Source organism: Penicillium verhagenii (genome assembly GCF_028828195.1).
Source record: "Penicillium verhagenii strain IBT 33310 chromosome Unknown utg000005l_segment0_segment0, whole genome shotgun sequence".
Lineage (NCBI taxonomy): Eukaryota > Fungi > Ascomycota > Eurotiomycetes > Eurotiales > Aspergillaceae > Penicillium > Penicillium verhagenii.
The window spans coordinates 4335653-4359403 of NW_026643169.1; the positions used below are offsets into that span (position 1 = coordinate 4335653).

A 23751-nucleotide genomic window follows, 5' to 3' on the forward strand; every position below is an offset into this window, starting at 1 on the left:
GAAAAAATGATGGACCAGTATACACTTGGCGCCGAGGACCGAGCCTGCTTAAAGGATCTACAGACGACCAACCCTCGGGATGATAAATCCCGCATTGAGGCCACCAAGGGTGGTCTATTGAAGGACTCCTATGCCTGGGCTCTCGGGGATGAAAGATTCCAAGAGTGGCACCGCAGAGAAAAAGGTGGAGGAATTCTATGGGTCCGAGGTGATCCGGGAAAAGGCAAGACCATGCTTTTATGTGGGATCATCGATGAGCTATCGGCTATGAAACAAGGATCTATGTCATATTTCTTCTGTCAAGCCACCGATACACGATTAAACTGCGCAACGGCCGTATTGCGCGGATTGATCTACATGCTCATTGACCAGGAGCCATCCCTCATTTCTCATGTTCGACAAAGATACGATGAGTCTGGAAAGCAACTTTTTGAAAATCCAAACGCATGGCATGCACTGTCAGCAATATTTGTCGAGATGCTGGGGCATATTGATGACCCATGCTTGATTATCGACGCTCTAGATGAATGCACGGCCGATCTTTCCTCACTGCTGGATCTTATCGTTCAAGTTTCATCAACCCATCCTCATGTGAAATGGGTTATCTCAAGTCGAAACTGGCCAGAGATAAAAGAAAAAATGATCATGATTCCAAAAAAGAAAAGGATCACCCTGGAGATAAATGAAAGCTCCGTATCTGAGGCAGTCAAAATCTTCATTTACGACAGAGTCCAACAATTGGCCAAGCTCAAGAAATACAGTCAGCAGATTTTTGATGCTGTACATTCTTATTTGTTATCGAATGCTCAAGGAACCTTTTTGTGGGTCGCGTTAGTATGTGAGAAGCTCGCCGGCATATCTCGCATGCGGACTATTGAAAAGCTCACTGCCTTCCCACCCGGGCTCGATGCGCTGTATGGAAGGATGATGCAGCAGGTTTGCGAGCACGAGGAAGCGCTTCTTTGCAAAGATATTCTTGGCCTGGTGGCTATAACCCACAGGCCTATTACCATCCATGAGCTGACAACTTTCGTTGATGTTCCTGAACAAGCTTTGGAAGATGGGTATGAGTCGCTGAAGGAGATTGTAGGCTACTGTGGGTCGTTTCTGACTATATCTGGGAACATCATCCTCTTTGTTCACCAATCTGCAAAAGACTATTTGCTGGAAAAGGCCAACCTGGATATCTTGCCATCTGGATTAGTGGGCAAAAACATCTTCATTCTTGAAAAGTCTCTTGACATAATGGACAAGAAACTTCGACGAGACATGCTCACTACTGAAAATACACACAGAGGCATTGAACCAGTACATGGCAAAGTCCTACCTTTTGATCCTCTCTCAACGTTTCGATATTCGTGCGTCTACTGGATTGATCACTTGTTATCCTGTAATCAGGGGACGGCTATTCGTGATTATTTTAATCATGGAGGGTTGGTGGATCAGTTTCTTTCGAATAAATTTCTGTTCTGGCTTGAAGCTTTGAGTCATCTGAGGAGCGTTTCAAAGGGACTTGAAGATATGCTGAAACTGGAGACTTTGGCCAAGGCAAGCTGATCCTAATTTTATTTGAAGACAGGATTTCAGACTAACTAATATATTCATGCAGACATCGCCGGTCATTGATCAAGTTCTCGACGCATCTCGATTTTTCCGTTACCACAAATTTATGATTGAACGAAGCCCTCTGGAAGTATACACCTCTGTTCTGTTTTTCACTCCGATGTGTAGCAAAACAAGGGGTTGTTTCCGGCAAGAGGAACCAGACTGGGTGACGATGAAACCCGCCATTGAAGCTTGGAATCCATGCCTCGAAACACTCGAAGGGCACAAAGCTGCGATTGAGTCATTGCAATGGGCACCAAATGGAGTATCGCTTAAGTCAGTTGGGTCAGATGGTGTTATAAAGATCTGGGACCTGGCAGGCAGTCGCTGCGTGTCGTCTCTTGATGGGGGTGGTGGATGGAACACATGCACAGCTTGGTCAGACGATAGTGCATACATAGCTACGACTTCGCGTAGCCTCAAGATACAGATCTGGGACCCAAACACCGGTCAATGCTTAATAAGTCTACTTGGACATGATTCTGCCGTCAAAGCTGTCTTTTGGTCACAAGACACAATGCGACTTGTCTCGGTCTCTGGAGAATGTGGAAAATCACCATTGACTATCAAAGTCTGGGATCGGCAAAAAGGAAAATGCCTGATGACCATCAAAGAGGGTGGCGACGACATGGATCATTGCATCATTCTCCCCTCTCATGACGGGAAAAGCCTCGTGTCCGTTTCAAGTCATGGTATATCCAAGACTTGGGAGATCTTCACTGACCATATATTGAGCTCTCGGAATATTTACAGTCCGAGGAGCTCTATGAGCCTCTTTTCTCGGGATGGCATGAGTATAATTTATTCAGATTGGATGTCTAGCAGAATAAATATTCTGGGAAGATCCGGCGAGGAGTGCATCACAGCTCTCGATACCAACAAAAGCTTTCTCATTGTATGCCTTGCACTTTCATACGACGGCATACGGCTTGCCTCGGGGTCAGCCGATGGCCTTATCGAGATCTGGGATTTGACCACGAATAAGTCTATAACAACGCTTGAGGGGCATTCCGGTTTCATTAAAACTATGGTATGGCTCAAGGATGGAAGAATTGCGTCCGGGTCGAACGACAGAACTATCAAGATATGGAATCCATCTACTCGTCAATGTCTTTCGACCTTGAAAGGCCATGGAGGCACAGTGCGCTCACTGCTATTATCAGCCGACGAGAAACGAATCCTATCTGCGAGTCAATACGAGTCGAACGTCAAAATCTGGGACCTCAACTCGTCGGTTGGTTTTGAAGAACATAGTCAGTACGTGGAAGGCATCGTTTGGTCAGATGATGGAAGATACCTTGCTTCGCATGCAAACATGGAGACCAAAATTTGGGATCCGTTGACCGGAGAGTGTTTGTCAACTATTGAATGCCGCAGTGGCACTTTCGCAAAGATTTGTTGGTCACCGAGTGGAAAACTCGCATCAATATCTTCTGATGGTACCCTCGAAGTCTGGGAAGTGTTGACTGGGCATTGTTACACAAGAATAGAATCCGTTGAGCCGACGGCTTGGCCGGTTTGGTCAAAAGACGGAGAACGACTGATGTCAGCCTCATACGACAACTTCATCAACACATGGAATGCAAACACCGGTCAGCACTTGTCTACTGTGAAAGCAGAGAGAATTGGACATGGAGTGACATGGTCGCATGATGCAACAATGTTTGCCTCTGTGGCAGAGAATTGGAGCATCATGATTCAAGATCAATATACTGGTAACTGTATTTTACATCTTAAGGGACATTCGGGTCCGGAAGTTGACAAAATTCCTTTGATGGTAAGACGGCTTCCTATCATGACTTGGTCACGCGATGGAACGAAACTTGCCTCTGCAATGGGGCCAACCATCAAGATCTGGGATGTTACAACTGGGCAGTGCATCTTGGCTCTTGAACTTGATGATGATCCTCGAACGTTCCATTTCAATTTCCCTCGAGGCCCTTTGTTCGGTGAAACAGACCCCGGCTATCTTCACACGACAATGGGCTCCTTCAGTATTGAGCCGTATGTGGATTCCACAACAGACACATCGACACAACTTGTTTGTTCTCCACAACCGGTTGGATTCGGTATCAATTGGTCTTGGTCTTCAATTACTCGCAACGGAGTTGATATATTGGAATTACCACGTGACTATCGAGCCGATGGCACCAAATCAATTGCAATATCAGGCAGTACCGTGGTGCTTGGTTGTGTGACAGGGCGAGTTTTCATACTGAGATTCTCAAAGGACGTTCCTCTCGAGCATTAGAAGACATAATTTATACGAAGACCTTTACAGAGCACGGTATAGATCGGATGTTCCAGTTGCTACGAACACCTATTCGCTGAGCTGGAAGAAAAAGGTTTGCCTGATTGAAATTTATCTTCGTAGATTCCAGTCCACCATTGTAATCGTTTGAATAGCGATCATTTGTTTCACATTGCTCAGAATGTCCAAATCCGAATAGAAAAGAAGACGATCCAAGAAACACGGGGCGAAACCGCTTAAGCGCGCTTTCCGGAGATGCTGACGAGCTCGACCTGGCTATAGTTGAAAGTGTTAGAACCATGAAGCATTGCTAGCTGATAACTCGATCATAACTCACAAGACGAGGTCGGACATGGGGGGAATGACGGGAGGGAAGCCACTATAAAGTATCAGTATCTCATACATAGCAGATGATTTTGTATATCGTTTTTGTCACTGGACGGAAGCTCCGTAGAAGTCATGGGATATCACGTACCGCTCGCCGTAGGCCATGTGGCTATAGAAATGAAACAATTAGTCATTTGTACTTCGTGCTGATGAGTGCGGTAAAGTCTGGGAAACAGAGACTTACAAGGGAATGCGGAGGTAAGCCTTCTCGCCCAGGCTCATCTGGGGGACACCAATGTCCCAGCCTGCCCAAAGAAAAAAAAAGTTAGCAAACTTGTAGCTCTTTATGCATGACAAGACACATCGTTTGTTTCGGACGAATTCGTTGAAGCAGGATTGAGTAGGAAATTGTTGCTCTAGGAGAAAAGGCGTACCCTGAATGAGGCGGCCGACACCGATCTTGCTAGGAAGGGGAGTACCACGGTCGTAGGAGCTGTCGAACCTATTGAGGAAAGACCGAGTTAGCAGAGGGAAAGAGAATGACATGGACAAGAATGATGCTCACTTGGTGCCCATGTTGTTGGGCGCATCCGCGTCATACAGACAACCGGTGTAGTGCATCTCAATCATAGCTCCAATGGGAGGGTAATCGGTCTTGTTACCCTCGGAGATGATGACCTTCTGGAACTCTTCGATACCCATTGTGAAATTTTGTGGATTGTTGTTGAAGCTGAAGAGTGAGGTGTATGGAAGATGATGACAGAAAAACGAGGGGCGCCGAGAGCTTTATCCGCTTTTTCTCCAAGTGGGGTTATTTGCCCTCGTAATGAACGGCAACCACTCACAGCCAAAAACCACAATTCTCTTGCCCTGGGCCTACTGGCTTCATTCAACCATCCCACTCAACGCCCATTGGCCCACTCGGTTCCGAGTATTTAACTAAAAAGTACAGTAAAGCGGATGACGGCGATCATATCTGCGTTCTGCAATGGCTACCAATACCAAGGAGGGGGTAACGGTACAGCTACTAACTTCCGTAAACCAAAGTTTCTCGACATAGTACAGTGCAAAGCTAAATGATATCTTGCAGGGGTGAAATCCATTTAGATCCTGGTGCATATTCGAGTGTTTTAAGGCTGGCTGAATGGCCCAGGAGAATTCACCCCCCAGTCCGCATGGCGCTAAACAGGGATCTCATTGGCATGACTGGAACGTCATAAACCTCATAAGATACGGACCGTCAGAAAATAAGGCTCCACCATTCCACTCTGGTTAAGAGTCAAGACTCAAGACCCAGTTCTTTCCCCGAGATTCTATCCAGATCTGGGGATAGGGCTTACGTGCACGAAGGTTTTCGTCGTGCAGCGCACTGCTGCACTACTGCATCGGCTTGACCGCCATGTACATACATTGACCTTACCCCTCATTCAATTGTTGGAACGTGGCGGATGCTATTTTGGGAGTGATAAGTCGATCTTACTATATGTGCTTAGCGGTGGTGAACATTGAGTTCCAGACCATGCATGCCAGCCCGGTTTCATTTCGTACATCCGGAGTGTGAAGCCCTGGGGTAATCATATATCAAATTATTTGGGGGGAATCATCATTAGCCGCACATGCAAACTTTGGGACTAGTAGCTATACAGTGCTCCAGAATTCCATCTTCTTCAGGTCCTCCAGAGAGACTGAAGCGATCTGTGTTCGCGGAAAGCGCGCATCGGGTGCAGTGGACTGAGTCGGTGCATCCGTCAACTGCAGGTAGTGCAGCTCCGGGATGCCCGTGCGATCCAAGAACTCCAGTACTCGGTGGAAGTTCAAACTGATCTGGTCAACGCCATGACTGTCATCGGAAAGACAGAAGCGACCTCCACGTGCCAAAAATTCCTAGCCAGAGAAATGTCGTTTAGCTTGGGGTTTCAAATCATGCTTTTGACCGTATCAAACATACCTTGCAAATCTCGGCCTTGGGATACGGTTCACTCATCCCCTTCCTCAATGCAGCTCCATTCAGTTCAATCATACCCCCATAGGAAGCTATAAAGTCCAAATTTCGCAAAATCCGACTCCACACTCCAGGCCATGTCGTAAAACTGCGCTCCATATCATCACTCTTAAGCCGAATAAGATCAAAATGCCCCACGACCAACGGCTTCAAGTCCCTTAGCATATCGAGCTGTGCATCAAAATAGTCCTCAAATAAGCGCTCATCAGTGCCGCCTGCGAGTTCCCTTGCGCGCTCGTACATCGGCCGATCAAAGTCGATTGGTACGGTATGCATATGGTGGACGGAGCCAATAAAGAACTCAAAGGGGAATCGGGACAATGAGCGGTTGATAAGATGCTTAGATTCGGGTCGGATCCAGTCGCATTCGAAACCGACGATGATGTTGATTTGAGAGGCGTATTTTGTGCGGAGCCGTTGGGCTTCTTCCCAGTAAGCGGCTTCGTTGGTTTCGTGCCAGGCTTCTGTTTGACCGGCTTCGATCTCTTCGGGGTAGAAGTCTTCTTTGTGTCGGGGCATGTGCTCTGTGAGGCAGAAGACTTGCATTTTCTTGTTGATTGCAGTCAGAATGACTTCCTCGAGGGTGTTCTGCGCGTGGCCAGGGCAGAATTGGCCCGAGTGGCTGTGGTGGGAGAATGGCATGTTTGCTGAGGGATCTGGATTGGGATTCAGTGGCGCTCAATATAATGAAGAGGCTCGAGAAGCATACAGTGTAATCCAAATGTGTTCGTTGTCTGGTTTCCTCGAGGAGTGTGTGCTGTGTGACACGAGCACCCCGCGGAACAAATGCGTTGATAGCGGGCTGATAAGAAGTTCCGAGCCTCCACTACCAGTCGCGACAAATGTATGGGAAAACTTAGTGACACTACGCTTGAAAAATTCACGGGGAATCAATGATATTTGTTTGCGATTGGGTATATGAGATAAATATTAATATGTAGAGGTGGCCACGCATGTACTATGCCAGGCGTCGCATTTAATTTAGGCCCACAATAGTATCCTTAGTACCGTGAGAGGTACGGCGCCTGGGACCCAAATATAGAGGAGTCAGGTATTGACATAGCCCTTGATTCCCGGTGGACAGCCTAGTGGCACATTATGAGCTCTTCGTACGAAGACGGGATATCATTTGTGGGCGCTTCGTTGTGTGGGATGGATTATCCGAGATCCAGCCGCGTCGCAGTAGACCACCAGGGTAAGGACAACACACAACTTATGCAATTTCAAGTTGGTTTAGATAGTGGATCGAATCGGCTTGCCAAATGACCAAGTTCATCCCGCTGCCAGGACAGTCGCAACGACATACTCCCCATCATGGGAAATAGAAAGTTGCCCAACTCGACTGTCACTCCCATCCTCCTCAGTTCCCAAATATATGATCTCCGGCTTGCGACTAACACCATCAGTATGATGTGATTGCGCAACTCCCAAAATGATACCATTATCTGAGTCCGAGCTATCCTGAACCCGGACCATGACATCCTTCCACCCAATTGAAGCTGCTCCGCCAGGCGCGGCTTTGCGCGCGGCCTCTTTCGCTGCGAATCGGCCAGCGAGCCAGCGCGTCATGTCGGCTGTGACAAATGAGGGTGAGGGATTGGAGGATTTAACTTGTGATTGGAGGGAGAGGGAGTCTTTGAAGCGGTGGTGGAAATCGCGTTGTTCTTGGTCGGAGAGAATGCGGCGGGTGAAGCGTGTGAGGTAGTTCCCCCGGCGAGTGAGGAGAGCGGTGATTCGGGGGAGGTGCACGATATCTGTGCCGATATTTAGAGCGAATGGGAAAGGTATTGGTTTCATCGTGTGTTTTGCGGCGAGGGAGGAGTGGTGTCGGAAAGGAAGTTGGATCTGAAGGTGTAAAGGTTCGGGATCCCGGCGGAGATTGGAGCTAACCTGGATATCGGACTTCACAACTGTGCAGTGTGGGGTATTGCCTCGTTCGTTGAAACGGGCTGTAATTTAAGCTAAAAGCAATTTATTTGGACCTGGGCCCTTTGCTTACGATACTACAAATGTCGATTCTAATTGCAGGTGACATCGACGAAGCTACGGCAATACCCCAACCATTCTTCTCTACAATTCGTCTTTCCCGCCGACACCGTCGCGAAAGTGGCAGTGTATGTAGAGTACAGATCGTTTTACTTTCCGGGCACGCGACACTGCTGGACTCGGGTTCTGGACGGAGGCTCTTCTAACTTGGAAGAGCTACTTTCAGAGGCAAGAAGATCATAGATCAGATCGAATGATTAGGAGGAACAATTCTTCAATGCAGCGTACACGCTTCTTATGTACAGATCCATGAAAATCCATCCATCGACTTCCGGGATCAGCCCGTGCGGGTTTCGCAGAACATCTCCCAGACCGATACGTCTCGATGCAGCGGTGCAGGAAAACGACGAATGGGATGGGGCGACTCGACTCATGCATCACGCGTTTTCATATCGTGTCGATCCATAGTAAAAATTCGCGTATAAGGTGACGAAAAGTTTAGTGTCCGGAAGCGGGCTTCTTGTCGCCTCCGTCAACCTCCTTCAGGAAGGTCCTATTAAAGAAACTGTTAATACCACGCCCACAGCTTCAATTGCGCAAAAAGACCAGCTAGGGATATTATGCCAGCTGGTCCGGTTGTAAATTGGTTCGTTGGGAAGCCGAGTTCACGTACTGGATGAAGTCACCCTCTTCCTTGGAGGAGGCGTTGATGGGGGGGCCAGCGGCGGTCTTGGGCTTGGAGCCACCACCGGCAAGGGCCCAGGAACCAGCGAACATGGAGCCGAGAGTGGCCATGGCGAGCTATTGTCATCGCAAAGGTATCTGGTTAGCTTGCTGGGGTTTCCATCTGTAGCCGCGAATTGAACTCAAAAAGGGATAGGCGAGCGACGGTGCTAGCGGCGGAGGAGGGTTAAATATGGCCACTTACGACGTGGGAGCCGACCTTCTTGCCGGCGATCTGGTAGTAGACGACCATGTTGATTGACTGGTATGAGGTAGCTGAAGATTAAATGCAGCGATGTGGAAGTGGAATCCTCAGGCTTGACAGAGACGAAGTTGGCTCCGAGACCGCCTTCCCTAATCCAGTTAGCGTATCTGAATGACTCAGCATATGGATATCATGTGACCTTCCGAGAAAGCCCGTGACATCTGAGCCTGGTGCGATTAATTACTAGAATGCTTACCAGTACTACGTTGTTATTTCGGGGACTGTATGAATTGCGAGATAACAAAAGAGTTACAACTCCCAAGCCACTACATGGAGAAGCAAAGTCCAAAGACTTTACAGTGTTATTCAATATCACCCCGAAGCTGTCGGTGAAATTCAGATATATTTGATTTTTGTTCAAAATGGCCTCAAAATATCGGCAATACATATCAAAATGATCAAAAAGATCGAGCAGTACATATAACCTCCGTTGGATGCTTGTTTTCCACCGGTTTCAAATCTCTCATTGAGCATTCAGAAAGGCAGAGCTAACAAATTTGTCTGATTCTTCCAGTCTCACCAGTCCAGTGAACAGTGATCAGTTTGTCTTTTTGTCTTCTTGTCTGTTTTTTTTTTCGACAGGGGAACTTTGTTGATTGGTTTGCCTCGTGTTTTTGAAATGGTGTTTGTATGTCAGTGAATATTGATATTGGTGAACAGTTAACGAGCTATGTCCCCAGATGTCGAGATGTTTGGAACTCGAAGCTTCAAGAGGGAAGCGTGCTTAGTTGAAACTGGAATCCATGGCGTGGTTCATCATGCTGGGTCTTCTCATAGACTCTTGAGCCCACGGCCTCACTGAATTTGTCCTGACACGCAAGCCTGCTTAGCAGATGAACGTGACGCCTGTTCAGAGAGGTCGTGGGCTGTCTGTCCCATGAGTTGGCCGATGCTTCTTCACCGCTTGCCTATGCATTGACCTGCGGGTTGTGCCTCCCCACCGCAATGAATCGAGAAAGCAGACATTTGATGGCGACGACAAGTTCAAGAGTTGTTTTCTGAGATATGAAATGTTTGCAAGCTCAAGTGAGAAGAATTGCTTTGACGCAGGTGGAAATGACGAGGTTGCAAAAGACTAAGTTCTTAGCAGACCTCGTTGGCGTGGAAATAGCTTGTTTGGTGTCATCCGAGAGGGGCATGAATGTCATAAACTAAATGGTCAACAGGGCTGCATAGAGAATGAATGGACATGAGAAACATACCAAAGAACTCGTTGAAGCATGCGCTGGGAATTGGTTGAAGAGTATTGTTGATCAAAGTGATCAAATTTTGTCATGGTAAGACTCATTGAGGTAAAATAAATGAGGTGTTTTTTGGCAAGGTTGATCAGACTTGATGAAGTTCAATGTTTGAATGATGATATACATTCAGATGCCTATAGGATGATCAGCATAAGGCACGAGTATGAATGGAGGGAGGGGAGGAAAGAAAAAAAAACATACATGATAGATGTCATGCTTAGAGATAGTGGTGATGGATGCCAAAGATGTGTGTTGATCATGTATGAGTAGATCAGTGGATGGATGGATGGAAGATTGAGGAGAGACTTGAATGAAAGGAAGAGAAGGGTGACAAAGGAGGGAGGAGAGAAGAAGAAATCAGGAGAAGGAGAATGTATTTATACCCCAGGGGAAGGCCCTGAACGCGTCCCCAGATCACCAACACCGTTTAGAATCGACCAATGACGTGAGAGGATCAAGAAAGTCAACTATTCAAAAGCTCACCTTTTCAATCAGCATATCACGCGCAAGGATCACAGAAAAAGCTCGCTTGTAATCCACCTATCACGCAACAAGATCACAATCGCATATCCTATTATTGATGAATCAACGACACAATGATAAGCGTGAGTAGTATGTACTACATTGCATAGAAAGTACATCTCAGCGTAGCCTCCAAGCACTCTACACAGACAGAATTAAGTGCGATTGCCCTGAGTATTATGCATGGTTACAGTTTCTTTTTTGCCTGACAGAATCCCCAATTTGACTCTTGCATTTTATATCTACTAACTAGTAGTATCATGTATGTGATGTTATTTAGTGACATGGTAAGCTTACTGTTTCTTTTCCGCCTGGCAGAATCCCCGGGGCCGAACACCACGCGGTAGCGTAAACGGAGTCCTGCTACACCGTACTCCACTTGAACAGTCTAACTGTCTAAGTCGGCTTCAAGTGGAATATCAGTGCAACCCGATCGGAATCGCTTTAGAAGCAGCTGCAATTCGGCTTCCCAGCACATGAATGCTACCACCACCCAATACATCAAACAGACTAAGCTCTGCTTGAAGATTCACAAGGATCCAGGTGCGAATTTCAACTGCAAGTAACGAATCGACGCCATAGCTGTGTAGGGGTTGATTCGCATCAATGTTTTCGACGGCAGTCTGAAGCTCCCGAGCAAGTCGGTGCTTTAAGGCCTCGACAATGAGATCGGCGCCTTCGCGAAGTGATTGCACACTAGCAAGCTGTGACACCAGCGTCACACCATTACTTGATTGGTCTCCGTCCTTGCCAATTTTTGACTGATCGAGATCCTTTTTGCGGAGATAAGCAAAGCGTGGATCATCAAAGTAAAATGGCCGGTCCAGCCGTTCGGCTTCAAGAATACCTCCGCTGGGTAGGCCAGAAATAAGTTGTGTGGGAACTGGCGAACCGCTCCAGTAGCCCGTCATGGCCGCTGTTAGAAGGGCGTGGAACTCCATCTCGCGGATACCCACTGCCTCCCATTTCTTCAAATTGGTCGCGCCGCCACGTTCAGCGATGAGACCGATACCGAGCATCAGGCCGAGGTCTACACTAACCGCTGGTAGCCCTAGGCTGCGGCGGTAGTGTGCCAGTGCATCTTGTACCGTGTTTCCAGCGGCGTAATTGGCCTGGCTGCGGTTGCCGACAACGCCAGCGATAGAGCTGAGCATGACGAAGAATTGCAGCTCTTGCGACAACAATAATCGGTGCAAGATAATGGAGCCATGGATCTTGGGTCGAGTAGCAGCACGCCACTGTTCATGTGTCATATTCTGGTAGATGGAGTCCTCAAGCACGGCCGCACACTGGACTACGCCGCGGATTGGAGGCATGTAGGCAGCACATCGCTCTAGCACCTGCTGCATGGCTTCTTCGTCTGAAACGTCAGCTGCGTAGAACCGGACCTGCACGCCCATCGTTGCTAGCTGTTGGGCAGCCGACTTGGCACTTGCTGCCGAGGAGCCAGATCGAGACACCACAGCCAAGTGACGTGCTCCTTTGTTTGCAAGAAATGTTGCCAGATTAGCACCAAGACCTCCCGTGCCACCAACCAGCAGATAAGTAGCCTCCTGGTTGAGAACAAGAGGATTTGCTGTTTCGGGCGTGACCGGGATCCGGTCATCAGGATTGAACGTGTAAATAGCGCAAACGCTGCTGGGGTGTGATTCCGCCCGCTTCCTCTGCATGGCATTTCCAATCTCAGATGCTGGGAATACCCGCACAGAACTTGGCTGTATAAAGCACCCATAGAGCTTTAGCTGGGACACTCGACTGAGAATCTCAGCTGCCCTCGAAGGATCTGTGCGAAGCATATGACCCGTGCTAAACACAGAGTATGTTGCACCGCGGCGGAAAGGAGCAACTGACAGTGCCGGTTCATTGCCATTTTGATCACTTTCCTCTTTCACTGCACATGTGTTATCGATGTCCAAGAACTTTCCTGACGCAGCCATACAACTCCACAGACATGGCAGAGACTTGCGATCTTTTGACTGGTGCAAAACGACGTCTATGCCCTTTCCAGAGCACATGCGAGATATGGCTATGTTAAGGTCTGGATCATCATTATCGAGGATGTGCGTAGGGATGACCCCGAGAGCTTCCATCCGATGGCGTTCTTCATCGGTGTTCACACTCACTAGCACAATCGCAGCATGCGATTGAGCTAGTTGCACTGAAAACTGGCCAACAACACTGGCGGCATCCTGGATAAAGACCGATTGGCCAGATTTTAGCTGTGCAATATCGATCAAGGACGTGTATGCTCCCCCAAGCCCGATGGCCCAGCTCGCAGCTTGTTCAAATGAGACACTCTCAGGCAGAAGCTGGCACAACGACTCAGATAGACGGAGATGGGTTCGAGGCCCGTCAACAGAGACATAACCCCAAATCTTGTCACCAAGACGGAGACGTGAGCATGAACTGCCAACCAGGGCGACGATGCCACTGAATCCGAGCGCAGATAGATCACTGTGGCCACTGTAACAGTCAGAAAATAGTTGAAATACTAGGTAGAATTACGGAAAATTCAAACTTACTCAAATTCGAAGGCAATCAGTTGCACCTCGACCTCGTCATTTGCCAACATGGAGTTATGATCAAAGGCTTCATATCGCGATCCACAAAGCCGCAATGGGCTCCGAGAATCTCCCAGGCGCATGAAATCAGACTCAGGTGAGCTTACATCGCCTGTCATGATACTGCCAAGGCGATTATCATCCACCCACCGGTTAATATGGAGACTACCGGCAAGCTCTATGTACTCTCGGTCTGTCGTTGGAGCAAGTGCCAGCCTCGCAATTGTCTGTGCTACGCCCTCTGGCGAACCTATTATAGCTTGGCCGTCTTCGAGTAGTAGGTATCTTAGATCGAGATTCACATTCTCGTTCTGAAGAACTCTCAGATAACCCACTGCGGCCTGCATTCCTGGATCCTGACCCATGGCCACCCAGAGCACGCGTGTACTGTTCAGCACCAGCGTTTTGAGAGTGTCATAGTCATCAGCATTAATGTCCTGCAGGAACTTCGAGTGCAGCTCTAACAAAGATATCAACGGTTTGCCTTGTAGGGCAACGAGGTCAATCGGCCATCGCACGGTTTCCGTACGCAACCCCTTGGCATTGAGCTGTGCCGAAAGTTGGTGTGATATTTCAATCTCTCTCGGCGCGGGGTTGGTCGACTCGATTAACGTAACAGTCTGTTCGAGACTGATCAAGGTTTCACGGTTTCTTCGGCCAATACACCAGCTGGAAGGAAACAAACTGTCAAACCACGACCAGGCCTCTGAGACTACCTCGCCATGCTCATTCAAGTCAATGTCTCGGCTGGGTGAGACTCGTCAGCGAATGAAATTCCAATCTCTTGATGGTGACACTCACCCTGGATGCTTCTGCATGATCAATATTCCGTCAGGTCGGATACATCTCTTCAGCCGAATGAACTGCTCGTCAGAGAGACAATCTTGATACACGATAGCCATATCCACAGATTTCTCCGTCCAAGTTTGCACATGATCTTCCAGACAGTCTGTAGAGAGAACACCCTGCAATTTACTGAGAATATCATTGCTCTGGGCAAGCTCCTTGGCATCTGGGTCGAGAAGGGTATAGCTGGAGCATCGCATCGTCCTACCATCTGCCGTTACCAAGATTGAGAGCAAGGACTCAACAAGCGCCTCGGAGTATCCAATTTGCAAGATTGCAAGATCAGGGTTCTTATGAGCTGCCATGTCGACGACCTGTTTTATTTGATATTTGTGAGTACTTCAGACGACCTGGACTGGGGAAAACAACTCACAGTTGCAATTTTATGTCCCAAATCTGATGTTGTGCCTTGTGCAAGGCGACCCTCAACATAGCGCTGAAGTTTTGGCCCATCTAGGAATGCGAGATCGGGCTTCCACAGGAGCGTTCCAACAGGTGCCTTTGTTAGTGGAGAACTGGCGGTCTCTCCGGTACCCGTGAGCTTTCTACATTTCAAACCTTTGATAATCATTCTAGGTTCCTCGCACGGAGCTTGATCTGTGACAACAATGTCCGCGACGAGGTCTCGTAATCCTTCCCGGTAGGTACGACAGTAGGTACTCAGCTTCGTTCCAGCTGCAGAAGACAGGTCGGGATAAATGATAAGGCTATCGAGTGCAATGGGCACTGCAGCTTCTTGCACGTCAAAGTGATCGCCGCCTATAGCCGCGAACAAAGAGTGGAAAATCACATCCAACGTGGTAGGATGGACCAAGTGTTGACTTTGGGCACTGGCAGGCATCGACGCCTTCGTGTCAGTGACCTGGACTACAGCTGTACAACAGTCCTGGCCGGCAGTGATTTGTGTCAGCCCCTGAAAGAGGGGGCCGTATTCCAATCCGGCTGTTTTAGTGGCGTGGTAAAAGTCGGCTGGCTCGATTGTCCGTGAGCACTCGTTGATAACGGCCTCGGATGCCTCTCGTGCCTTCTGCCAAAGAATCTGCTTGCCACTTGTTGGAATTACAGAGGTATGTTCAGTGGTTGTAGTGTATCGCACTCGCACTCGACCGGAGCTATTCTGTTCCAGCTCCAGGCCGTCAGAACAAGTCATCACGATAAATTGCCAACAGTCTTCCTGTACTTTTGTGTTGGATCCATTTCCCTCATCTTTCAATAGTTGAAGTACAATCTCAACTCCTGTGGGATCATCAGGAACAATGATCGCTTTGGTAATGCGAACCTGCTCGATATGGATACTTGCCACCGCACGACCTTCGACTGTCAGTTGTCGGACGGCCTCAATGACCATTGCGAGACTTCCCGCAGCAGGAAAAAGGAGGCGCCCGTCCACTGCATGATCACGTAGCCAAGGTTGTTCCTGGACTCGCAGAATATTTCGCCAACGTGGTTGTGTTGCGCTGGCATCCGCAGCCGGAGCCCCTAGTAGATCATGGCGCCCGAATCGGCGCATCCGGTAATTGCGACTAAGCCTCGATTCAGTCCAGTAACGGCGAGAATGATCCCAAGGATAAGAAGGCCAATTTGTCAGTGGCTTTGGTGCAGTGGTTATTCGGTTGACTGCACGGATGCCGACTGGCACTCCACGGGTGTAAAGCTCACCGGCACTTTGAATGGCCGATTTGATGGCATTTTCGCCACGCTGCAAGACAGACGCATATGACACACTAGTTATCTCATGCTGCTGAAGAATTTGACGCAATGGACCTCGCAGTGCGCTGTGGGGCCCAATTTCCAGCAGCAGGTCTACAGCAGATTCGCCCGCGCGAGGGCGGCGGCGCCGCCTTGATGGATCATCCAGCAGTAGTGTGGATAATGCGTTAGTAAAAAGAACCGGTGAAACTAGGTTTTGGACCCAGTAAGAAGGTCCGAGTTCTTCAGGTTTGATTGATTTTCCTGTCACACTGGATATCATTTGAACTTGTGTGGCGGTAGTAATGGGTCGGATGTCTGCGAGAAGCTCTGCATACGTGTCGGCAACACGCTGCATATGATGGGAGTGATAGGCAAGGTCCACCTTTAGCTTGCGACAGAATACTTTGGCATGTTCCAGCATCTCGAGCAGTTCATCAATACCAGTCGCGTCTCCAGAGACTGTGACGGAGGCCGGTGAATTAACACAAGCGACTACTACAGTGCCAGTCTGGACAGTACGAATATACTCTTCAGTAGCACTTGCAGAGAGCCCCACCGCAAGCATTGCGCCAGGAATGTGCGATGGATCGCTGGACAGAGTTGCACAAACCTTGCCCCTGCAGTAGGCGACGGTCCATGCGTCTTCTCGTGAGAGAGCACCGCTGGCGTATGCCGCTGCAATTTCACCACTTGAATGACCCACTACCACAGCAGGTGTGATGTGCCATGAACGTAACAGATCAACTAGGGCAACCTGGAGCACTGTGCAGAGTGGTTGGCTGAGGTGGGCGCGATTAACTTGAGAGGCTGTGCCGTTCGCTTCCCATTCGGCAATTATCGACCATTCACTGTGCAGTTTTGCACTCAAATAACGGTCTGCCGCCTGCACACTCTCAAGAAACACGGGATACTTCCACAACTCTATGCCCATGCGGGCGTATTGGGCACCTTGGCCTGTGAAAACGAAGCCCAAGCGAGCTCGCTGAGGTGTGTGGATTAGTTGTTGTTGCTTGTTGTCCTTAGACCAGTTTCCAGCAAGCTCGTCGGCGCTGCAGGCCACTGTTGCTGCTTTCCACGAGAATTTCGATCGGCGGTCACTCAGAGTGAAGGCTAGCTGATGAAGAGATATCTGACTCTTTTCTACTGCCTCATTCTGGAGGAATTCTCGGCCGCGATCCATCATACGGTCCAGCGCTGACTCTGCTGGCGCACTGAGAACAAACAACCTAGGGTCCACATCGTGATCTACCGCGTTTTCCAAGTGAGACTGGCCTCTAGATGCCATCGCCTCGGCGGCGTGGTCGAGAATAACATGGGCGTTGGTCCCGCCATAGCCAAATGAGTTGACGCTTGCTCGCTTCGGCTTGTGCAAGGGCCATGGGGTAACCTCAGTTGGCACAGCGATATGCCAGTCGCCAAATGGGATGCGCCGACTGGGCTTCTCAAAGTGGATATTAGGGGCAATGGCCCCGTTCTCGAACATTAATACGCACTTGATGACTCCCGCAAGTCCAGCAGCTCCTTCAAGATGACCAATCTAAACGCTTAGAGTCAGCAGGTTTCTCATTCTGACAACAGCAGGCATAAACTCACATTTGACTTAACAGATCCTACATAGAGCGGGTCATCGGAATCTCGCATCGCGCTTATGGCCTGGGCTACAGCTCCTAGCTCTAGCGGATCACCAACGGCTGTTCCTGTTCCCTATTCAGCAGTTTGTTAGCATACTCTCCGATGAAAAGTAAAAAAGAATAAAAGAACGACGTACATGAGCTTCGAAGTAGGCCGTCTGCCCAACGTCTAACCCCGCATAAAGATAGGTAGAGCGGATCAGATCAGCCTGGGCTTCGCTATTGGGCACTGTGATACCGGTTGTATGGCCATCCTGGTTGACACCAGTGCCACGGATGACTGCTCGAATGGGGTCCCCGTCGCGCAGAGCATCGCTCATACGCTTGAGAATTACAGTAGCAATGCCCTCGCCCCGGCCATAGCCTGTCACACCCTCAGCAAAGGAGCGCGAGAGACCATCGGTTGAGGTCATTCGCAAGTTTCCCAGCCACATACCCAAATCTGGGCTGAGGATCAAGTTAGCGCCGCACACGATGGCCGTGGTGGCTTCACCAGCCCGTAGGCCTTGGCATGCAAGATGCAAGCCGACAAGACTGGATGAGCATGCAGTATCTAGAGTCATGCTTGCGCCACGCAGATCAAAAAACCAGGAAATGCGGTTCGACAACAGCGAGAAGCCTGTCCCTGTTCCGGCGTACAGTGGCGCCGTCTCGGCGTCACGCATTAGCATTTCATGGTAGTCGCGTGTGAAACAGCCGACGTGACAGCTGGTATCGCTACCCGCAAGGCCCTCTAGTGGCAGACCAGCTGTCTCCATCGCTTCATATGTCACTTCGAGCAGGAGCCGAGCTGTGGGATCCATCGCTGTAGCCTCTTGGGACGTGATATTAAAGAATGGGGCATCGAATGCCGCAACATCCTGATCAATAAAGTGCCCGTTTTGAGCGCTGAGAGTATTAAGTTTCTCACTGGCCGCATGGTGGAAAGCATCAACATTACATCGTGTTTCTGGTACCGTTCCAGCGGCAGCTGTGAGGAATTGGTGTCAGAAGCATTTCACAATGGGTTGATCGCAGGGCCATACTACGTACATTTTTTGTTGGAGAGCAATTCCCAGAATTTTTCGGAGTTTGATGCACTGCCAGGGAATCGGCAGGCCAGACCAATGATAGCAATATCGCCAGAATCATCTGGCAGAGTATGGTTGATGTCCCCCATGTTGATTTCTAGAGTTTGGAGAACAGCAATGCCAACCGTCCAAGGTGTTCCCCCGAGTTGCTTTTGAGGACTTTCTTATCTTTTAAGAAATGATACATAATCACTTAATGTTTATGGATATACTAATCATGGCTTTTCGAGGCGAATCTTAAACTAGCCCAACGTCTGGGCTTGTCTAGTGACAACGCATCGTTAGTTCCTTCGGTAATTCCGGTAGCCAATCGAAAATTACATCTCACTGTTTGGTCGGTATACGAGGCGCATTTTGGAATTCCGAAAAATTTAATGCAAAGAGGCGATTCAGGTGAACGTCCAGCCAGCCACACTCTACAATTAGTGTGTTGTGGCGTCTGCCAGAGCGAACCGCCACGGCATTTCTAGACGATGAGAGGTTCGCGCATGGTCGAAGAACATCCATAAAAAAGCCACAACAGCAGCTGGCTTTGGACTTTTCATAACCAGATCTTTTATAATTTTTCCTGCTTTTCGCTTTAGAGATGCGGTTCTTGTGTTTGCACGGCCGAGGCACTAACGCGGATATACTAGAGGCCCAGCTCGGTAAGATGATCTCTGCTCCCCTGACCATACAGAAGGGGCACACTGACCTCGCGACTTAATTCTTTCAGCACCCTTGTGTCTTCGTTTGAGCCAGCACACTTTTGACTTTATCGACGCCCAAACTGTCTGTTCGGCTGCCCCGGGAATTTCGGGTCTTTATCCACCGCCGTTTTTATGCTGGTACAAGCACGGCCGCGCTGATGAAGTTACCGCTGCACTGGATTATTTGTGTACCATAATAGACGAGGATGGGCCTTATGACGGGTTGATTGGATTTTCGGAGGGCGCTGCGCTAATCGCCAGCCTGTTGCTCTGCGACGAACAAGCGGGTCGTCCTGCACGCGTCCGGATAGCTGCGTTTTTCAATGCTGTTATGCCGTTAATCCCCGACCATTTGGTCGAGACGAAACACGAAGCATTAAATTCCCTGAGTGAGGTTGTTCGCGGGCATGAAGAGCACTATCGCGCTCTACTTCAGGCCGATGAACAAAATAATAATTCTTTGATGTCTCAGGCGCGTTGTTTTGCGCCGACAGACCCACTGCGGATCCCCATCTCCACCGTTCATGTGATCGGCAACCAGGATCCTTTCTCGCCCTCATCTCAGATGGTTTCTGAACTGTGTCGGTCAGAGCGGTCGCATGTTCTTCGGCACGAGGGTGGCCACACCTTACCACAGGCTAAAGATGTACTTGACCAATGTGCCGAGCTCATCGAGACGGGAGCTTTACTTTCATCATTAGACATCTGATTGAAGTCTAGCACGGAGGCACCCCAGTCTGGGCATAGAAGGTGCGACCAGTTTCTGTGGTTATTTTTCTCTATTCCAAAATTCCCGTTATTTGTTGTCTAGGTCTCCTTAGCCTTGGTCTCATCGTTGAATATATAAACTTTTTCCTTTTCTTTGCGTCGCTACATGTCTCTCTCCAGATGTCCGCAGATCCACTTTGTGGGGTGATGAGACCCGCAAGTCGCGACTCGCGACCATTGTGGTTCATGTCCACTCAATTCGCTATTATCGACAAATCCAAAAGTTGGACCTCGCCTCGCCACAGCAATGGCTTGATTGGATATCCTTTGAAATTCATCAATGAAAAATAGAATGCGATTAAACGATAGATCAATGATGGGCGATCAGAGCTTCCGTCTTAAGCCGTATTATAAAGTATTCTCCATCCACTCCATTACCTTGGTTCCCTGCAAGGCGGGAATCAAACTGCCATCTATGTTCCGTCCTTGTCGACAACTTTCCTTTTTATTCAGATAATTGTCTTCACTGCTGGCCTCATCTCTTGTTTCTGAACAGCATTCATCACCAGTGTCAGACTCACAACCCGCAATCCATTCGTGTTCATATACTGGCTCAGGGGGCTTTCCTTCGTGATTGGCTAGAACCCATCGGAAGATTTCAAACGATGCCTCACGCGACGCATCCTGAGATGAAGAGATTGGAATATTTGGATATTGGGAGTTTTCCTTTCGCTGTAATTGCACGAAGGAACCTTCTTCGGGATAACTGGGTTCGCCCGGCAAGAATCCCTGGTCATTCAAGGAAGACCCGTCCAGCAATTTCCAAGTCCAATGAGTGTATTCCAGACGATGCCTTGGACATGATTCGTGTACGCGAATTCGTAGTGCACAATTTTTGTCAACTGTTTGGCCAACAGGTGGCCATGGTGAGAAAGGGAGACTTCTATAGTAAAGTCCGTCGTCTTCTGGGGTCGGGAGGTACAAGAGCCTCCAGGCATCGGCACGTCTTATAGCATTATTTTCCAAGGCATCTTTGTAGAAATATGGTCCTGACCCTGGAAGATCCATAAAAGACTGAGGAGAACTAGTCCAAGCGAAGCCATGAGGATCAAGGGGTGGTGTCCCACTTCGAACATACCTAAGGACCTTTGGCACAAGCCCGCTGAGGGCAGCTCCGATCCAAAGGGCTCGGAGGCGTGGACGGCGCTGCCCACACATAAGAGCAATCATTTCATAATATCGCCCTGGTTCCTCACATATCCAAGGGGCCTTGGGAATTTCCTCCAAAATCGGATGTAACCATGGACTGACAAGACTGCATGGGATATTAGGCTCCCAAAATGAACCACATAGACTAGACATCACAACACTGTCGTTGCAACTGAGGGCCATGAAAGAAGGAATATCTTTGCTCAAAGAGAGTAATTCATTGACTTGGGACGTGTCTAGAGCTTGATCCAAGTGAGTCTGAGTGAGAGTCACTTCAGGCAATGGCAGTTCAACAGTTATTTCGAGTTGTTTATGCGTAGGAAATGTCAAGGCCGTAAATAATGCGGCAAAAAGTTGTTTGTACAGACCATGCAAAGAGCAAAATTGAGCAAGAATTCTCATAGCAGCTTCCGATGATAGTGGTGAGATAGTAGAAATGGGGGTATAGGTTCTATTTTCGTGCCAAACAACTTTGAACTTTGGACCTTTATCTAGAGAAAGTGACCAGGGTGGATAGTAAGCCTTATCTTCCTTCTTTAAAAGAAGAGTTTTCCATCCTTGTCTAGGCGCCAGAATAGCCGCCCACCACCGAGCAGTACTCTCATCGACCTCACCAATCTCAATTTCAATGGCAGTCATATCTTCCATATCACAGTGCTGCCAAATCGCGGTCGAAGAGGTATAAGAGACACCTGCGCCTTGTTGCTGTTGAAGTTCAGCTAGGCGGCTTGAGAGGATATAAGCCCAAGCAAGCGAGATGATACCAGTGAAATTTGGAAGCTTGCGGTCATCACCTCCCTGAACCCCAAATTTTTGAAAGCAGGTGCCGGTGAAATGGCAAGAAATGGGAGATTGTATGCCAATTAACAATGCTGATTGGACTTCTTTTGTTGTGCCCTGGGTATTGCAGTTCTCTGTCTCAGTAGGGCGTAGGGTGGATGACGCCAGAGTCATAATCGCCTTAGAGCCGGAATCTGAGAGAAGCACCTCCTGGAGTGCGAGTTGGCTGGCGGGAAAGGCAGGAACCTTGTAAAGTATATCTTGTGGCGAGACCGTGTCAATAAGGTTGAAGTTTTGTAGACGTGCCCTGGCATCATCGGCGAGCGAATACCAGTAATTTCGAGCTTGGTTTGTTACGAATTCTAATTGCGAAGATGATAGCTGAAGTTCATCTTCGCGATCTTGAGTGCAATGAGCCAAATCCATAGTGCAACTCACTATTTGTAGCTCTTCTTATGGAAAAAATAACAATCAAGGAAATGGATGGATTTGTCGAAACTCGAAAGGAACGTGTATATGCATGACAGCACGTGACAGGTTCTGCACATCTTGGTGGAAAGATATTTTCCGAGGGATTCAATTTTATTATGTATCTTGCTGATCAGAGTAATAAGCCAAATCCACATTCCTGATGAATGAACAGAGGTTCATTTAATACTAGACTTGAGCTTTTCCAGGAGGTATATACAAAACCAGTGATTTTGCTATCTACTACTTTTTTGTTTATTCATTGGATTTTTTTCAAGTCACAAACAGCAATAGAAATTGTCTCACACAAAATACACTCCAAATTATGACTTAATGAAGTTAAGAAGATCTTTGTTGACTTCATCAACATTGATGTTGTGAATAGCATGGGATCCCCCTTTGTAAATCTTCAGCTGGCCTTGAGGCAGAAGTTTTGCTGACTTCAGTGCAGATGCTTGAATTGGAACCACTTGATCATCATCACCATGAAGAACCAGCACAGGAATATCAATCTTCTTCAGATCTTCTGTGAAATCCGTTTCCGAGAAATCCTTGACTGAGTCATATACCGTTTTGAAACTGGCGTTCATTCCTTGTCTCCACCAGCTACGAATCTGACCTTCGCTTTTCTGCGCACCAGGTCGGTTGAACCCAAAAAACGGTCCACTGGGGATGTCCAGGAAGAATTGTGCGCGATCTTTCAGGATAGATTCCCTGAACCAATCAAAGACCGTCTTGTCCGTTCCCTCGGTGTTGATACTGCTTTTCAACATGATAGGAGGTATGGCGCCGATAAGAACAGCCTTCTTGAAACGACCTGTGCCGTGCTTTCCAAGGTAACGGGTGACCTCTCCTCCTCCGTGGGAATGACCCACTATCACCGCGTCTTTGACATTCAGGAGTGCGAAAAGCTCTTCAAGGTCATCGACAAAGTTGTCCATGTTGTTTCCGTCCCAGGTTTGAGTAGACAGCCCATGGCCACGCCGATCGTGTGCGATGACACGGTAGCCTTGATCAGCCAGATACATCATTTGGCTTTCCCAGTTGTCACTGCTCAAGGGCCAGCCGTGGGAGAAGGTGATGATAGCTCCGTCGGGATTACCCCAGTCTTTATAAAAGAGCTCAGCTCCATCTCGGAGTGTCAGATAGGGCATATTCGGTATTTACTTGAAGCG

At 48.5% G+C, this 23751-nt stretch overlaps 10 protein-coding genes across 10 annotated transcripts; 3 read left to right on the forward strand and 7 right to left on the reverse strand.

The window, feature by feature from the left end:
• Positions 1 to 6: 6 nt before the first annotated feature.
• N7466_005116 (HET-domain-containing protein) lies at positions 7 to 1557 on the forward strand (the record flags this gene model as incomplete). The annotated part of the gene is made up of 1 exon (XM_057164513.1): positions 7 to 1557. One exon carries the CDS (start codon positions 7 to 9, stop codon positions 1555 to 1557), a length of 1551 nt encoding a protein of 516 aa, XP_057023194.1.
• Positions 1558 to 1777: 220 nt separating this feature from the next.
• On the forward strand, positions 1778 to 3856 carry N7466_005117 (WD40 repeat domain-containing protein; the record flags this gene model as incomplete). Its single annotated transcript, XM_057164514.1, has 1 exon — positions 1778 to 3856. One exon carries the CDS (start codon positions 1778 to 1780, stop codon positions 3854 to 3856), a length of 2079 nt encoding a protein of 692 aa, XP_057023195.1.
• A 236-nt stretch (positions 3857 to 4092) lies between these two features.
• N7466_005118 (FKBP-type peptidyl-prolyl cis-trans isomerase) lies at positions 4093 to 4885 on the reverse strand (the record flags this gene model as incomplete). Its single annotated transcript, XM_057164515.1, has 6 exons — positions 4093 to 4132; positions 4194 to 4235; positions 4332 to 4352; positions 4428 to 4488; positions 4618 to 4685; positions 4749 to 4885. 6 exons carry the CDS (start codon positions 4883 to 4885, stop codon positions 4093 to 4095), a joined length of 369 nt encoding a protein of 122 aa, XP_057023196.1.
• Positions 4886 to 5821: 936 nt separating this feature from the next.
• On the reverse strand, positions 5822 to 6827 carry N7466_005119 (histidinol-phosphatase; the record flags this gene model as incomplete). The annotated part of the gene is made up of 2 exons (XM_057164516.1): positions 5822 to 6067; positions 6132 to 6827. 2 exons carry the CDS (start codon positions 6825 to 6827, stop codon positions 5822 to 5824), a joined length of 942 nt encoding a protein of 313 aa, XP_057023197.1.
• A 630-nt stretch (positions 6828 to 7457) lies between these two features.
• N7466_005120 (uncharacterized protein) lies at positions 7458 to 7982 on the reverse strand (the record flags this gene model as incomplete). The annotated part of the gene is made up of 1 exon (XM_057164517.1): positions 7458 to 7982. The coding sequence occupies one exon, from the start codon at positions 7980 to 7982 to the stop codon at positions 7458 to 7460; it is 525 nt and encodes a 174-aa protein (XP_057023198.1).
• Positions 7983 to 8669: 687 nt separating this feature from the next.
• On the reverse strand, positions 8670 to 9147 carry N7466_005121 (ATP19 family protein; the record flags this gene model as incomplete). The annotated part of the gene is made up of 3 exons (XM_057164518.1): positions 8670 to 8724; positions 8845 to 8972; positions 9100 to 9147. The coding sequence occupies 3 exons, from the start codon at positions 9145 to 9147 to the stop codon at positions 8670 to 8672; spliced, it is 231 nt and encodes a 76-aa protein (XP_057023199.1).
• A 2194-nt stretch (positions 9148 to 11341) lies between these two features.
• N7466_005122 (type I polyketide synthase) lies at positions 11342 to 18811 on the reverse strand (the record flags this gene model as incomplete). The annotated part of the gene is made up of 7 exons (XM_057164519.1): positions 11342 to 13385; positions 13445 to 14230; positions 14285 to 14643; positions 14703 to 17558; positions 17615 to 17725; positions 17790 to 18622; positions 18685 to 18811. The coding sequence occupies 7 exons, from the start codon at positions 18809 to 18811 to the stop codon at positions 11342 to 11344; spliced, it is 7116 nt and encodes a 2371-aa protein (XP_057023200.1).
• A 497-nt stretch (positions 18812 to 19308) lies between these two features.
• On the forward strand, positions 19309 to 20120 carry N7466_005123 (uncharacterized protein; the record flags this gene model as incomplete). The annotated part of the gene is made up of 2 exons (XM_057164520.1): positions 19309 to 19369; positions 19438 to 20120. The coding sequence occupies 2 exons, from the start codon at positions 19309 to 19311 to the stop codon at positions 20118 to 20120; spliced, it is 744 nt and encodes a 247-aa protein (XP_057023201.1).
• A 407-nt stretch (positions 20121 to 20527) lies between these two features.
• On the reverse strand, positions 20528 to 22534 carry N7466_005124 (uncharacterized protein; the record flags this gene model as incomplete). Its single annotated transcript, XM_057164521.1, has 1 exon — positions 20528 to 22534. The coding sequence occupies one exon, from the start codon at positions 22532 to 22534 to the stop codon at positions 20528 to 20530; it is 2007 nt and encodes a 668-aa protein (XP_057023202.1).
• A 365-nt stretch (positions 22535 to 22899) lies between these two features.
• On the reverse strand, positions 22900 to 23730 carry N7466_005125 (alpha/beta fold hydrolase; the record flags this gene model as incomplete). Its single annotated transcript, XM_057164522.1, has 1 exon — positions 22900 to 23730. One exon carries the CDS (start codon positions 23728 to 23730, stop codon positions 22900 to 22902), a length of 831 nt encoding a protein of 276 aa, XP_057023203.1.
• Between the last annotated feature and the right edge of the window lie 21 nt (positions 23731 to 23751).